General features: G+C 49.2%; 1 protein-coding gene across 2 annotated transcripts in view; it reads right to left on the bottom strand.

The window, feature by feature from the left end:
* The window catches only part of PIK3C3 (phosphatidylinositol 3-kinase catalytic subunit type 3), a 1987152-nt gene that overhangs the window by 1264098 nt on the left and 706692 nt on the right, over positions 1-16362 (bottom strand). For both annotated transcript variants that reach the window (XM_069626883.1, XM_069626882.1), the window contains exon 8: positions 13241-13345. In XM_069626883.1, coding sequence (XP_069482984.1) covers positions 13241-13345 — 105 coding nt within the window. The remainder of the gene's footprint in view (positions 1-13240; positions 13346-16362) is intronic.

Below are 16362 nucleotides of genomic sequence, written 5' to 3'. Positions count from 1 at the left end.
TCCTCTGAAGAGCTTTATGAAAAGGCACCACAGGGTCCTCCTGTGGGCCCTTGTCAAGAATATCCGTAAGGTCATCCTGTTGGAAAGATTGTGAGGGTGCAGACCACCCCATAAACTCTGTGATCCTGGCCGTTAAGGCTCTATAGGGGGTTTCAGCATGCTCCCCCGGGTCTGGCCTAGCAAACTCCACCTCAGGGGAAGTGTCTAACCCACTTGCCTCATGTAAGGAATCATGAAGATCCTTTAACCTGCGTTCTTCAGAGGAAATTTCCTCTCTAATTGGGGTTACAGGTCCCTGCAACTCAAATGTGTCATCCTGTTTAGACAATTCACCCTCTTCCATAATTGAGGACATAGTTCTTAATTGTTCTGAACTCATAAAGGGTGTAAATCCCATTTCCAGGGCAGAGGGTGCCGAACTTGTCATATTCGGCCTCGAAAACGTCGATGTCGTCGACGCTGACGTCGAAGGCCTCGAGCGTGGCGTCGAAAACAAAGGCGGAGGTCTCGATGACCTCGACAGAATTGGGATTCTACTCGACAATCTCAAAGCCATCGACATCGAGAACCTGGGGATAGTCACTGGGTGTGCCGCGACCGTGACTTTTCTTGGCGTCAACGCCGGCGTCGAGTCGACAGACCCGTGTGTCGAAGGTCCCTTTGACAACAGCGTCGAAGACAACGACCTTGGCGTCGACGGAACCTTTGTCGACGGCTTAGACGGACCCTTCGAGGAAGGTTTGGAGGTCATAGTCCTACTCGAGGGTTCGAGACACACTCGAGAGGTTTCCTTCGCCGGGTACTGCGACTCGCAGCGTTTTTGACCTTCGGGTCTTTCGACCACAGCATCACTCTCGGCAGTCTTCGAGGGGGTCGAGGCCGCTTTCTCGAAGACGCTCATCATATTTTTACGGAATTCCTCCCATTCAGCCCGGGAACTATGTTTCGTGGGGCAAGGGATTCTTTTAGGCGAAACAGAGGAAGAGGAAGACGGAGAAGGGGATCTTCGACGTCTCCTCTTCGAGTGCTTCAATCTCGAGGAGTGATGGGACCCACTCCGAGACTTGGAGCGCGAATGGTGACGAGGAGACGAATGTCTCGACTTCGTCGACGAAGAAGAAGCTTTAAAAGTCTTACCTTTCTCCAGCTTCCCCCTACGCTCCTTCAGGGCCTTAGCTGTCATGGACATGCAGTCCTCGCACTCCGAACAATGGTGTTCAGCTCCCAAACACCACAGACAAACTCTGTGAGGGTCAGTCAGCAACATCTTTTTCCCACAATCTCAGCATTTTTTGAAGCCGGATCGAGGAGTTGTCGGTTCCGACGAAGAAGCCATCGAGTACGGATCGAATGACTCGAGGTAAATAGATTAAATCCTGACAAAAAACTGAGCAACGGTATTCCGAGGCACTGAGTAAGCACGGAAAAACGGAACTGAGCAACGGACGCTGCGCGCGGCCTTTATAGGCAGGATGACGTCGACACGGCGGCTGTCGAGGGACATCGACTCTGAGGACGTCGACGTGCAGCGCCCTCTAGAGAAAAATTTTCCGAGGCCAGCAGAGCTGGAAGGAGATATCTAAGATGAGGAATACGTCGGAGGACACAATCCCTTCGAATGGGACATTTGAAGCTTGATTGGATGGCATTTGCAGACAATTTCATTTTTTTAATTGAACACCTATCGGTCTGCAAAGAAAGCTCGATATTTTTTCAATCTACGCAGCTAAAAACAACTTATTAGTGAATGGTTCAAAGTCTAAGGTGGTAATTATTTTCCAATAACTCAAGACCTAAGACCATGGCCCTCATTACGAGGTTGGCGGTAGCGAGCCGGTGACCCCGGCGGGTGGCCGCAAACACAGTAACACTGTTTCTGCCTGCCTGACTTCCCAGTGCCACCGGGACATTACAAGTCCTGGCGGCCCGGGAAGTTAGGCGGCTGAAAATGTTAGTCCCCATACCCATGGATTCACATATGACTCAGAAGCACTGGGAATGGGGACTCAGAAGCACTGGCACAGTTGCTAACGGTGCTTCTGTGACAAGTCTACCTGCAGGGGCCACTGCGCCCAGCTGGGTCAGAAACCCCGGGCACAACGGCCCCTGCAGGCATACTTGTAGTGTGGCGGCCCGGAAACAAGGGTGCCGGTTTTCTGTCTCCCTTTTTATCTCCAGAAGCACTGCTATCTTATGGTATTTGTCTTTTGCTGTGCACATCACTTCCTTTGGGGTCTTACAGTTCCAAGTCTTGGTATTTTAGGCCATGGGGGTGAAGTGGAGACTTACCTATGTATAAAATGGCCCACTTCATACAATAATAATCTGCTTTCTCTGTTTTCTAATGTCCTGTAAGGAATCAGCCTGCAATATTTGCCATTGTCCACATTGGGACAAAAAGCAATTTTGAACGTGTACATTTTCCTGCCATACTTTGGACAAATGAATGAGTGGAACTAAAGTTTTGGGGCAGAACGGGGGAGGTGAAGTCATAGCCAGGAGGAGGGAGCAAGCAATATCTTGTAGATGGTGATAATCCTGTCAGAGAAGTTGTTGGCTAATTCATTGTAGAAGGAATGTGGGTTACAGGAGGGGAGAGGGAAAGCATGTTGATTTTGTTACTGATTCTCAAGATGTATGAGGAATTGCTGACTGGCGATGGTGTAGAAGTACTGGCTTGTTTGATTTGTATTAATTAATAAAATGGTGCAGATAATTCCATCTCCCTAATCGGGCCCCATTTCAGTAAGCTCGATGCCAAAAGCATAAAATACACCTGTGTCATGCTACATCAGTCTATTGATCTGCAGCTTCTGCTCTCTAGAGGCATAGAACAGGTTCAGAGGTCACAGGTGCCCTGTTTGACAGCTGCTGTGGCACCCATGTGAATGCAATGCAGAAGGTGCTGTGAGGAAACAGGAATGAGACTCAGAGGGCTTGAAATGATTGACAAACTTTTATCAAAGAATACAGGGGTTGGAAAATGGTATCCCTGATTCAAGAGGAGTTTCCCTATCTAAACCAAAACTAAGTGTCTGTCAGATGTTAAGAGCAAAATATGCAGTGTATGAAATCCTATCCTACCTCCCTCATTCTAAAAACGAACTCTAAGGTGTTAAGGATACTGTCTCTGGCTTTGAAAGTGTGCAAATGTTCAAGTTCAACAAAAGGTATAACTCCAACAAAAAGTTCCAAATAGATAATTTTCAGAATTCTAGGGAATTAGTCCCCTACCCAGGTTTCTTTCCAGAAAGAACAAATGTTCAAAAGAATAACCAAGTTCTTTATAGCCCAAGAGGATAACTCCCTCTTCTTGGCATCGCAATCCACTACAGGGGAAATGACTCCCTTCCCCATGCTTTTAATGACATTCAACACAGTTCAGATCCTAAGGGCATGGGTCTTCCCCTAGGGATTCTCTTTCCAACACAACACAACTTGGGTGCGGGTCCCAGACTCGCAGTTCGCCTAGTATGCTCTCCTGCCAGGTTTTTAGGTTTCAATCTGTCTTTCTCAATCAGTGCCAGGGGGTATGGATCTTCCCCAAGCTACTGCACAGCAAAGTACTATGAAGATGACACTGATTCCAATGAGGATTGCTCTCACCCCCACTTTTGGCAACCAATTCACTCTTTTAGGGTCTCACTGCCTCAGTTTCAGCATCCCACTCTTCCCTCTAGGTTCACAGACAATGTTCTTTCACTCCACTCATCTGTATTCGAGAACTCGCGTCAGTATTTGCTGGACTCGAGCTGCTTTCTCCAGTCAGCAGCACAGAGCGTTCTCGCTCCTTGCATTAGAATGAAGCCCGTCCTGGTCTCCAGTGTGCCTGCTGCAACTTTTTTCTTGTTTGGCTGGCGATTCTCCTGTCAACCAGCGTCGCTTCACTACATGGTCAGTCTCGAGTTCGCTTCTGCACCTCTCCTCTCGCCAGCAGTGCTCTGCGGCCATGGCTCTCTGTCCCCTCTGCTTCCTGTACTGCCTGATCATCCAAGAGAAAGGGGTTGGCTCCTTCTCTCACCGCCTCCACTCGCCTGCCTTCGGAGTACATTCCCAGGTTGGGACACCATCTGCTCTGCACTGCAACCTGCGTTTTCAGTCGGTTTCCAAGTCGACTCTTGGAAAAGGAAGCTCTCTCCATTTTCCCATAGTGGCTGATTTAAACTCCCGCCACCAGGATGGGTAAAGTGTTGGACCAATCATTCTTCAAAACACTAGACTGCGCATTATGGTTCACACTCTCTCTCATGGCAGTCCCTTTTCTTCGTCTCAGTACATGCTGTTTTACTGGGGGAAAAATGTTTACAAGTTCTGTCGGAAGCATTTGCAAGATATTGTAGGGAGTTATCACAATATGCCATCAAGGCATCAGGAATGAGGGGATATCCCTAGAAAGAAAGGGGGATATCATGTCTCATCTGATGACCTGTCCATCCCCCTGAGGGTCGCCTCCACTCATGTGATCCTTTCTCGTATAACCACCCCTAGGATCAGGTAGTGTCTGCCGTCCCCTGGCCTCATGAGGAGAGGCTACCTTTGGGAAAGGAGTGATGATATCAGATTCCTCACATTGCATTTAACTATAAACCTCTGTCTCAAATTCTATATGACCATGATATACTCCTCACCGGGGGGCAGGGTAATCTTACAAAATAGAAGCCATACACTGCGTATTATGGTGATGGATGGTTTACATAATTATTAAAACCCACATCTGAGTTGATTCACACACATCAGGACTGTATACCCAAGCCACCTGTATAAGGTTTGAGTCTATTCTAATCACACAGCCTGTCAGCAAAACAAAACACTGAAAGACTGACACCCTATTACTCATTTGTGAACTTGGGTAAAACCTTTCTCAAGCAAGACAGCTCATCAGCAGGCGCTGTCTGGGGAAAAGGGGATAAAAGGGCACACCCTATATGAGAGAACTAGCCTCACATCCGGGTGCTGCATACCAAGAGTCTGAGAAGGGCCAAGGTTGGTGTAGTCAGAAGGAGCTAGGCACAGTTGGGAACGATTCCACTATTTTGATTCTCCCTGTACCTTTCCTTCCTTCTTAACGCTTCTACTTCCATTAGGACAAAGCAATTTGGGTATGATGCAAGAAGCCAAACACCAATTGGCACAGGGATTGAACACCTTAAAGCAGGCTTGCGTTTGCCTAATTACCTGAGGAATTTGACCGACAAAAGTGGGAGTCTCTCGCTCCTTCTTTGATACATTTTGAGACTTATTCCTGAACTGCAAGAAGTATTCATTTGTAACTCTTTTGGGAGAGTTAACCTTTCCAGAGCTCTCCTCCAGTTAGGCGAAGATTGAGTGATCCAAGGCAGATGTGGTGAAGGACACCGGCAGGTAGTAGCCAGACTATATGCGGTTGGGAAAAAGAGAAGAAGTACTCATCTTGTCCCAGAGTTGCTGGATTGGGGCTCAGAGAAACTGAAGAAGCCAAGCAATTGGTCTCCTGCATTTTGACTGCACTGAAAGACATTTAAACCAATGGAACCTGTGGTGCTGCCTCTGGCATTTCTTCATACCACTGCTGCTCCGTCCTAGAACCCATTTGCCACAGCACAGCACTAGCCTCTGCCCATATCAGAAGCTCGCTGACATGGAAGAATTCGAACCGATGGATCTCAACCAATATCCTTGAGTCATCAACGTCTTCGACCAATGATTGACCATCAAACTGGTGGCCCCTCGACCCGCTTCATTAGAACGCTGCATGGAACCACACTTTGAACCTGGCTTGATAGCTATTCTTTGCCGGGATCACTGCAATTCACTGTGTCCAAACCAGATTCGAACATCACACACAACGATAAGAAGCCTAGTTCGACGCTGTCGACCCACCAAGATCTGAATGAAGTACTGCTGGAAAGACCAAGCCAGCCTGGTCTATTGTTGAGACTGGTTCAGCCCTCACTCTTTGCACCTTTCTCAACAAGAAGCATAACCTTTTGTACATTGGAGATGTATTACCTTTTTGCTCCCTGCTAAGTACCAAGGGTGCTTTGTGAGAAACCTGAAGCTGTCTCGCCCGCTAGTCCCTGGATATCTGTCATCCAGGTGGCCAGGACATGGCCATCGCTACTGGATCCAGTCCCTGGGGGTGGATCAGTGGGAGAAGATCACCTGGATGGGTGGTCTTCGAGGAGTGAAAGTGGGACACAGACGGGCGAGACGCTGTATCCCATTCCCTATAACACCTTTTCCCCATCCTACCCCATAGGACATTGAGAGGCTCTACCCGCCTACCCCTTTTCCGACAAAAACACTTACACAAAGAAAGACAACGGACTAAAACCATAGCCGTTTACCTGTCACGTCTCAACACCAGGGTCAGGCAACTGAACAGAACCACAGACACCTGACTGTCCATTACCTTCCCCACTGGGATAAAAGGCAGAGCACAAGAGCACACAACTAGCAATGCCAAACGTGCGAGGGGACAGATATACCAGACCGGCAGTTCAAGAGGAGAAGAAAAGCAGAGACCCCTGAAAGGACGACTAGGAGAAAGTTGCTCTAGCCCTTTCCAACACAGAACCGCAAAGCCTCTGATAAAGGAATTACAAGACCGATGAGTACAGCTGGCGTGTGGTGTGACAGGTTTCAACGGTGCACAGGGTCCTCCCGCACAAATAACATAGGCGGGGACGCATGCTGTCTACTGTGGTACCGTCCATGACACCAGTGGCAAAATAGACCAGCGGGCTCAACACAGCCGGTGAGTCGGAGAAAGCCGATAGCAAACCGAATTGTGTTGAGCCCAAGGTTGCAAGTGGCAACATTATATGTGAACAAAGAACTGATGTTTGGAACTTTTGAGAAAACCGAGAGAAGGACCAGCTGAAGAGTGGTCAGGCGCCGCAGGAGTGCTCATTCGAAGGACTCTGGCTGGCCCCTTTGTTTTGTAGTGAAACTACAGGTCCCAGAAGCCCCAGAAGAGGGTGGCACGAGCGTCAGGACGGTCCGACAAAGGTCATATAAAAATCTTTTGTACAATTGTAAGTCTCTGACCCATCGACGAGAGAAAAGCGAGTGGAACGGAAACCCCCTTGCTTCCTGAGAAAATACTGAACGCAAGCCTAAGGCGAATGTCAACCCGATGGAGGGACGCCAAAGAAAATCTAGGGGTAGGTAAACCGCCTTTCCAAAAAAAGATAAGTGTGAACCCGACAGTCTCGGAGGGTGGGCACGAAATATCCCGGATATATGAGTTACTGGGCACAAAGGCAGGAAGGGAGCTGCTCCAGCTGAGGCACGACTGGGTGCAGGAACCCATGACGGACGGCCAATGGGTTAGAGCCCAGAGGTACCATAAGAAGGTGTCCCGGAATGCGAGACTGCAGCAGATCCAGTTATATGTCACCCATAGGGCATACCCGACTCCCGGCAGGATAGCCAAGTTCGGGTGCTCGGCTGCACAGAACTGTCCGAGGAGTGGGGAGGAGGAAGCTGCGCTGCTACATATGTTCTGGGCCTGCCCGGAAGTGAACAGATTCTGGATAGAATTGAAGACGAGACTGGCTAACAGTGGGGTGGTGCTTGATGTCGGATCGGCTTGGGCATGCATGCTCGGGAGTTTCCCCAGACCCTGGAACCTAAAGCATATCAGCAAGATGAGGGACCTGGCATATATGTTTGCCAAGCGTAGAATCGCAATGGGCTGGAAGGCAGCCCACCGGCCCAGACTGGAGATGTGGTGGGCGGACGTTTTGAAATGGGCGGTGGCAGAATCAGTGGCCTGGTACAAAGCAGCCACTAGGGGAGGGGAGGAGGAAGTAGGCCGCCTGATGGCTTGGAGACAACTGGTGGCCTCAATGGCAAATCCCCACCATCCCGAGGGCGAAGCAGAGGACATGGAGAGGGGGATGTTAGAGATATATGAGGAAGCTCAGGAGGATGGCACTGCTGAAACGGCTCCAGTTAATGGGGGGTGGGGGGGAAGGACAGTAAAGCGTAATCGATTTGTAATACTGATTGTGAAATGTCCTAAATGGTCGTAATGTTTGGAGTGTTGGTTGATTTAAAATAAAAAATAAAAAATAATTAAAAAAAAAAAGTGTGAACCCCACAGACGGATTCCAAGAGAAAGCTAGGGCAATCGAAACCACACTTTTCTGAAAATATGAAGTAAAACCTGAACTGTGTTTAAAAATTCATGAACTGTGTTAACGATGGCTAAGTGAACCCGACGGAGGGAAGCCAAGAGAAAAGCTAAGAAAGTAAATCCTGAATGCGAGAAAACAAAGTGAACTGTTAAATTGGCCAATGTGAACCCGGTTGAGGGATGTCTGTGAATCGGGGTGAGATCTGATACACTCGAGAAGATTGTGTTAAGAGTGAAAGGCCGTAGTGACGGAGGGAGGCCCAAGTTGCAAGCAGGATCCGAGCCCGGGAGGCACTCGAGAGCCCAGCCAAGATGGCTGTGAGCTCCTACACACCTACACAGATCTGGCGAATATCCAGAGGTTTCCCTGACAAAATCTAAGGCTCTGAGGCAGTGTTGTGCATGTGAATATTCACCCCTCTCGCTGAGTGAAGTTTTGAAGTTAATCAGTGCCGGGGAATTGCACCTCCAGGGAACACGTGAAGGCCCTGGGTTACGGCTGCTCAGAGGTGAAGGAGGAGGAGCTGTTTCTGATCACAGAAACCCGGCGTACCCATGGACTTGGAGCGGCGAGGTGCCACTGCAGAGACGGGAGACCAGAGTATAGCCCAGGCCAGCATTTGGCAGCTCTGTGTGTGGTTAATGACCAGTGCGTCCCCAGATGCCGAGGCGGAAGGTGCTGGGAGAACTGGCGGAATACTGCTTGCGGGCACAGGCAGCACACAGGGGTTCACGGGATGGCGGTCGGAGGCGCTAGGTGTGCTGGTGGCCTGCTGTTACCCTCACCTGGCTCCCACAGGGGCGTCGATCTGAACTGGACAGCTGTGGTCTCCACCAATGTGACGCGTAGTGCCGAGATGACGGACTGGACTGGCCCACCCAGCTTTGTTTGCTTGGCCCGTACGAATATTCTTCTGCAAATGGAGAATGGGAATTAACCACCCGTGGAGCGTTAAAACTCCCGCTGTTCTCCCCACTGATCACCTTTGGTGTCCCCTCTTATAGTCTCACCTGATGGTTTGGAAAGATGAGCTCTCTATCCTGCATTGAGCGCAGGGGCGCGTAGATAACCAGTTGCTTCACTGGGTCGAAGGAATTGGCGAGTTCCAGAACAATATTGACTCTGAGATACCCGGCAAGACGCCGTAAGTATGTAGCTCAAATGTCTGAGTTCAAATGTCTGACTTTCACTCTTGTCCGATTCCTTGCAGGTTGCAGCTTGACCCTAGCGAAGAGTTCCTCGTGGCAACCGGTAATATTCAGGTAAGGATTTGTATTATCCAGCACAGTTCGATAAAATAATGTCAATATGTAACCTGTTGCTTTCTCCCTTATTCAGGCGCTGAGAGAAAGTATGAAGTCTCGGGGAATAATGCCTCTGGCGGTAAAATCAGGTAAGAATTGTGGCGAGGAGGGTTCCCCTTGTTTGTCCCTTTGTTTCACCTTGCTGTCCTTTTGTTTCCCCTTAGGGGCCGGGGTTCGGCGAGAATGCAGTGGAAGCTGCGCCGACCCATGAAGAGGAATAGTACCCCCGGTGGTAAAATCAGGTAAGTCTATGGGGGTAACTAATATTGCCTCTGTGTATTCCCTTGGCTCACCTTGCTGTACTTGTCTTCCCCTTAGGTGCCGGAGCGCGGCGGGAGCATGCAGAAGGATGCAGTGGAATGTGAAGATGATGCGAAGGCCGGTGAGTTCAACGCGGCGCTGCTGCAGGCGAGGCGACGCGCATAAAATAACTTTTCTTCCAGCTCGAAGGCGCGATGGATCGGGAATTCAGGTAAGGATCAAAGGTATTGCTCTTGTTCTAACCTTTTCTCCTTCTCTCCCCTTTTTCTAGGAGCTCCGGACTCGAGGCGGGCGTGGCAGAAGACTGGATGAAGACTTGCAGGCACAGTGAGCGGTACGCTGCTGGATGCAGAACAACACAAAGCGTGTGCTGCTCTTCGGGCGTGGTTTAAATAGCCGCCAAAGTAGTCCCAGTTAAGTATTCCTCCCCAGCCCCACGCGAGTAAAAAATAGTCCCTTAGGTAAATTAGTCCCTTCCAAGCCTCCTTTGGCTTGGAGCTCGTGCAGCATGGTCTGCATCAGGCGAGTTTTAATTTATGACTGACTCTCCATATGAGCCTGGCGCCATAGGACACCATAGGACTGCACCCAAATAGCCCCTAGCAGGGGTTGTTGGGTATGCTTCGTATAACTTGATGCCTGCTTCCAGGGTTGCTGGACTTGGTCTGGGTCCCCGGGGGTAGGCATCATGACACCTGCCCTTGTGGTTCCTCTCAGACCCAACATCGTAGTTTCGGCCCGAGGAGTGGGGGTAGTGGGCAGCGGAACCGCTACCAGAGGCAACTGCAGGCATATACTACTCGGAGGTCGGGACTGTATCGTGGTGCACACCTGGGACCGGCTGCTGTAAGGGCATTGGGTGCCCCCGATTGTGCAGTCTGACAGTGGGAGCGGACTCCCCTATCATCGGTCATTATCACCCGGGTGGTGGAGCCCACAGAGCTTACACAAAGCCCAATAATCATAGACCAACAGAGGTGCTCTGCAGCGGAGAGGGGCGGAAGTCTTCCCAAACGGTTGAGCTTGGATTGCACAAACACGGACCAGAGTGGTGACAAAAGACGGACAATCAACATAGGAGTTCCCGGCAACACGAAACGGAAGACACTGGAACAAGTAAGCTGGCGGGGACAGGTAGGAATACTTCTCGGTGGCACCACAAGTCTACTGTCGTTAGCCTTACTTGACATTGTATTAAAAGACAAAAGACAATTGTAACAGGTAAAATGTATGAGAAGCGCGGGAACACGCTGGATCTCGACCCCGCTCGGTGATCAGAGTTGATCGGGGTCGCTGATGTTAAACAAAGTGCTGGACAAGCGGGGGCAATAATAATAACTGGCGAATTTCAAGGGTTTTTCGGTTTAACTTGGAACCATAACGTCCCTTTAACAAAGTTTTTTCACTGAATTTCATAGGTTTCTCAGAAATATATATATCCTTTCTTACATGTCATCCTCTCATGGGGTAGATTCAGAGGCTTTCGAAAACGGCAGGCTCTTTGCTTTTCCTCGGTGAGACCACTCTGACCCTCTTGCCCCCCCATCTTTGTTTTTGTGTGCTCCTTTCCCTTTGTCATGCACACTTGCACTGCCCTTTACTCCTTTTGTGTGTCTTGCCTCTTGCATGCTTCTTCTACTGTACCATGCACCTCTGTGCTTCTTGGTCTTTCCGGGTCACTCGCACCCCTTTTTGCATTATTCATTATCTTCGTGCCTCTTGCGCCTTTTTCACAGGCTTCGAGCCCCCTTTGCAGTCACATAACTACACTGTCAAATTTTACTTTCTTTATTCTTGCACACATGCGTGTCTGCCCAGTCTCCTGCTTATACTTTACACTGTTACTTACATCAATGTCTTTGCACTCTTTGAAATCTTCCAATTAGCTTCAATTAAACCCTCCCACAAATGTGGTCCTTTTTCTTACGCATTTCCAGTGTTACTATGTATCGCACTCTTCACAACCCAGCTCTGCAATGAATTCGACTCACTGGGCTGACTTCTGCACTTTGCTTCGCCGTGGAACTACAAACCGAGGTCATGAGGCCTGGGTCTCACCACCTGCCCCTTGGACACTCCTGGGATGTATCACCGGCCCAGGGGAACGAGCACTCACATACACAGGTTCTGCAGGGAACCAGCACACCTGTTGGATCCCATACGCGGACACTTCTTGGCTCCCTGAAGACACGGCTCCCTCCAACGCTTATGCTCTCTCGCACTGCAGTATCTCAGTGTCTCGGCTTCCCAGTCTCTGGCCTCTGGTCCTGGGAAACTCTGGCATCTTGGTTCTCCTTTCAGCTCGCCCTCCTGCTTGCTCTCCAACTTGCTCCTAACTCTGTGTCAGACCACACCTTTTATAGTTGAAAAGACAAGTCAAGTGGGGTCAGGTGTGAATGGTTACTATCAAATGCCTCTATTGGTGGAAAACAGCTGTTTTTATGATAGGTTTCCCTAATTTTCCCCATGTTACTCCGATGGGTAATCTTTACTGTTCTTAGTTGCCTCTTCCTCGTCTCAGTATTTGTTGAAAATGGGGAGGCGGAGTTGGGTTGAGGTTGGACATGCCCCATAAAGGCTGAGGGAGCATAGGTTGGTGTGTTGTTGGGGCTGCAAGATTACCATGTCTCACCCTTGGGTATCCTCCTCCCAATCCCCCATGACCATCCACTCAGGTGATCCTCCCTTGCTTGTCCACCCCCCAGGGTCGGGATACAAAAGCGTTGGCCCTTCACTGCCCACCTGAATGGAAGATCCTGAGAGAGTGGGTGGGAGAATACCGTCGGGTTTCTCACACAGCCTATTGGTGGCTTACTCCTCGTTTTGCATATGGTGAGCTCTATGCACTAAAGACCATTGTTTACCATTATTTCTACTGAGAAACAGTTTGCCCTGGCGATGGATAGATTACAATCTGAAATGCATTGCCCTTGTTTTTCGTTTCTCCTCTGTTTGACAATGGATTTTTATGATTTATAATCACCAATACATTTTGGTTTTGCCTTATAAAAACCTTCGCATTTCTTATTTTTCCAGAAACTTTGAATCAAGTGGTTTATTGTGCGTGCGTGCACTTACTCTGCGAGTGCGAGGCATTAAGGTTAGCTGTCCTTAATCTTTCGTATGAGTAGGTGGCTCAGCCACTACCCATCCTTGTACTCCTGCGGAGCAGAAGTATTTTTGTCACACTACATTTTTGAGTTGGGGGCTTCAATGATTTTGGGGGAATAGGATGCTTTAACAGGGAAAATGAGTGTTTTGTTGGTGCGAAGTAGGATGATTTGAAAATGTTTCACCAACGATGATGAAGGAAGAGGGCAAGATCGGTTCAGACCTCCGATGTGGTCTTCAAATCGGTTGAGCTGAGGGGACAACCATTTATTGAGAAGTTTCTTTTGACAGGCATTGGGACATCTGAGGCCGCCGTGTTCATACAGTGGAATAGCAAAATGATGCAGAGTTGTCAAAAATGGAAATATACCAAACACACAAGTGCTTTAAAAACATTTTGTCTATGGTATGAAAACGTCCTTTAATGTTCAACCAACTTACATTGAGTTGATCTCGGGTGGCAGCATTAGGCTTCAGATCATGGTCAGAAGGTCCACTTCTAAGGCTCCGAGCAAGTTTGTGATGTTTACTCTCTACTAAATTTTCCTAAAGAAGCAAACAATTAAAAACAATTATTAAAAGGGTCTAATGTCAATTCTAACCACATTCTTTCCTGTGATTTGTGCACAAACAAATTCTAATTTGTTTTCAAATCAGTGGATCACATATTGCACTTTGAATTCCAGGGGATTGTAACACTGCATGACATAACAAGATCAGTAATTCCATTTTCAACAAAGTAGAAGATGCATGCACGTAAAGAGACTAAGAAAATACATGTAATACCCTGAATGTATTACATATGTGAAATGTGTTAAACTTGCAACTAAATGTAAGTAATGTGAAATGGCAACATGATGTTCATAATTATTGGCTCAGTCAAGAGCGCCTGACCCTGACGGGCTTTGCAATGTGATATTTAAATCTGATCCCAGCTTTTGGGCATCAGTTCTATCTAAAGTGTTCAGATTGGTCCTTGATAAGTGGGAGTTGCCTGCCTCTTGGCATACTGCAAAAATTGTACCTAATTTTAAAAAGGGCGATCAGTACAACCTGCTTAACTATAGATCGATCGCGCGTTTGGACACAGGTTAACATTTTTGCATCCCTTGTATTGACTGAACTATTGTCTTGGGCGTGGGGGCATGGCTAACTAGCCATGGAATAGGACGTGCCTTCGTGTGCAGCTCCTGCTGATCCGACGGTGATCCTTGAAATATGCTTGAAAAACGATACATGATCTCTATAATTGGAAATATGGACGTCGGAACATATGCCCTGCAGCTATTCTGAAAAGTATGTGCATCGCGCCTGGGACTCAAGAGAACACTGACTTACAAGACGCAGCCACGCGGATACATTGTTGCCAAAAAGACGGACAACAATGGGTGCGCACTCTAAGCCTGAGGAGAAAAAATGGGATGCAGCTGAATGGCAGCTGAATGGCACAGCCTGCGAAAGAAGCTAGCTGAAAGAAGTTACGTGACGCTCTGCCTCCAATATGAAGTAACATTGTGATATTATGCTTGGACTCAGGGAGTGAAACGTACACTCGCCGAGTCACGGAGGCGGGCGCCTGATGTTCGCGCGGCTCCCAGCCGCACATAAGTTACACATCAAAGGACAGCAGGCAGCGGGGAGACCTATGGAAGACACCGACTGCGAGCGGGCCACGAACAGCAGCAGTGGGGCCCGTGTCATGGAGGCGGGCGCCTGAGGTTCGCGCCGCTCACAGCAGGCAGCAGTGAAGATTTATGGGGGGACACCGACCGCGAGCGGATCATACATAACAGCAGCGAAGCCCGTGAGGTGGAGGCGGGCACCTGATGTTTGCATGTCACCCATCTGCATATACGCCACACAACAAAGGATGGCAGGTAGCGGTGTGGACTAATGAGGACACTGACCGCGAGAGGTCAGCACACAATGGCTGTGAGCCCCATGTTACGGAGGCGGATGCCGGATGCTTGCGCAGCACCCAGCTGCTCATAAACAGTATAATAAAGCATAACAGGCAGAGGGGAGATCAGCGGAGAACACCGCGAGAGGTCCATGAATAACGGCAGCGGGCCCCCGGGTGTATGGTACAGTGGACGTTAGCTTGTGTAAGGTGCAAACGAAACAGAGTACTGGCGGTAAGTTGCACAGGGCGAGGAGGACGCTTGAACTCGCAGTAAGCATTCCCTCATTCTTGGAATATACAAGTAAGGATTGGCTCGCCCCTGCTAGAAAAAAAGACCACATGAAACGTAGTGCTGCATGGACGTGGGAGGCGTGCTGAACAGCTGCCCCTTCATGGCAAGAGCATACGGACTGATGTAACACTGGGGGACTTAGGGACCTACACAAAAGATATAGTACCCATGCAGAATCGTTGACAACTGTGGCCAGAGAAGAGACGTGGGAGGACACAGCCCACTCGTGACACAATTTTATGTGCCACTGGGCAGGGCAGTCCAATGAGGAGGACGCGCTAGCACGAAACTGAACTGGAGTTAACACAATAACATTGACGGACTAGTACCAAGCGTGGAATAAGGACTGCAGGATGTTGGTGAAAGGGACGAAAGCCAGAAGCAAACAGCCTACGATGGAGACTTACGCAAAGGCACAGCGGACCTCCTCGACCCCAACACAAAGTGCGGTGGCGGCCACTGAGGATGACACCCCAGGAGGGGAAAACCAGCAGATCTTAGCGGCCATAACGGACCTGAGTTCTAAGTGGGGTGCAGCAATGGCTGATCTACGGACGGCCCTGGAGAACAAAATAGATGCGGTAGGAATTGAAGTCACTCTGCTGCGACAAGACATTAGAGCGTTAGAAGAAAGGACAAGTGGCCTGGAGAGCGCTGTGAAGACCAACACGGATGTAAGCACAAAATGCGAAAGAGGTCCATGTGCTAAAACAACAAGTGGCTAACCTCGAAAACCGAGTGGAGGAAGCAGAAGGGAGGGCTAGACGGAACATCCGGGTGGTCGGCCTGCCGGAGGGGGAAGAAGGCCAAGACCGCACAGACTATTTGGAGAACATAGTTCTGCAAGAAATAGGAGCAGAAAAGCTCTTGCAGGGATTCACGGTAGAGCGGGTGCACATGTCCCTGATGAGGAAACCACGACCTGGGGCACCACTGCAGCTGATAATTGCGAACATTTTGAACTATAAGGACAGAGAGAAGATCCTGGAGTATTTTCGTAAAGGTGGAACAATAGACAGAGATTCCTCCAAGATCACGGCATACCCGGATTACACTATGCTGGTGCAGAGGCAACGGTATAGCTATGTAGCGGTCAAGAGGAGGCTCCGCACAGCAGGCTTTCAGTACATGCTTTTGTACCCAGCGAAGTTGAAGGTTTTGCATGAGGGCAGGGCGTTGTTTTTTGATACCCCGGAGGAAGCAGCTTCATGGTTGGCCTTGCAGAGCTGCCCAGATCGAAGCGAAGAACAGGATCTCCAGGAGCACGATGAGTGAGGATGCGGTATCATGTACACTGCGGGGATAAGCGGGAGGGAAGCTCTAGCATGATGTTTTGTGACATTTGACTAATAATCGGTACCGTTGGAC

The sequence above is a fragment of the Ambystoma mexicanum genome, chromosome 6p (assembly GCF_040938575.1).
Source record: "Ambystoma mexicanum isolate Mex_15411 chromosome 6p, UKY_AmexF1_1, whole genome shotgun sequence".
Classification (NCBI taxonomy): Eukaryota; Metazoa; Chordata; class Amphibia; order Caudata; family Ambystomatidae; genus Ambystoma; species Ambystoma mexicanum.
Note: the sequence above shows the minus strand (reverse complement) of the source record. Positions and strands in the feature narration are given on the sequence as shown.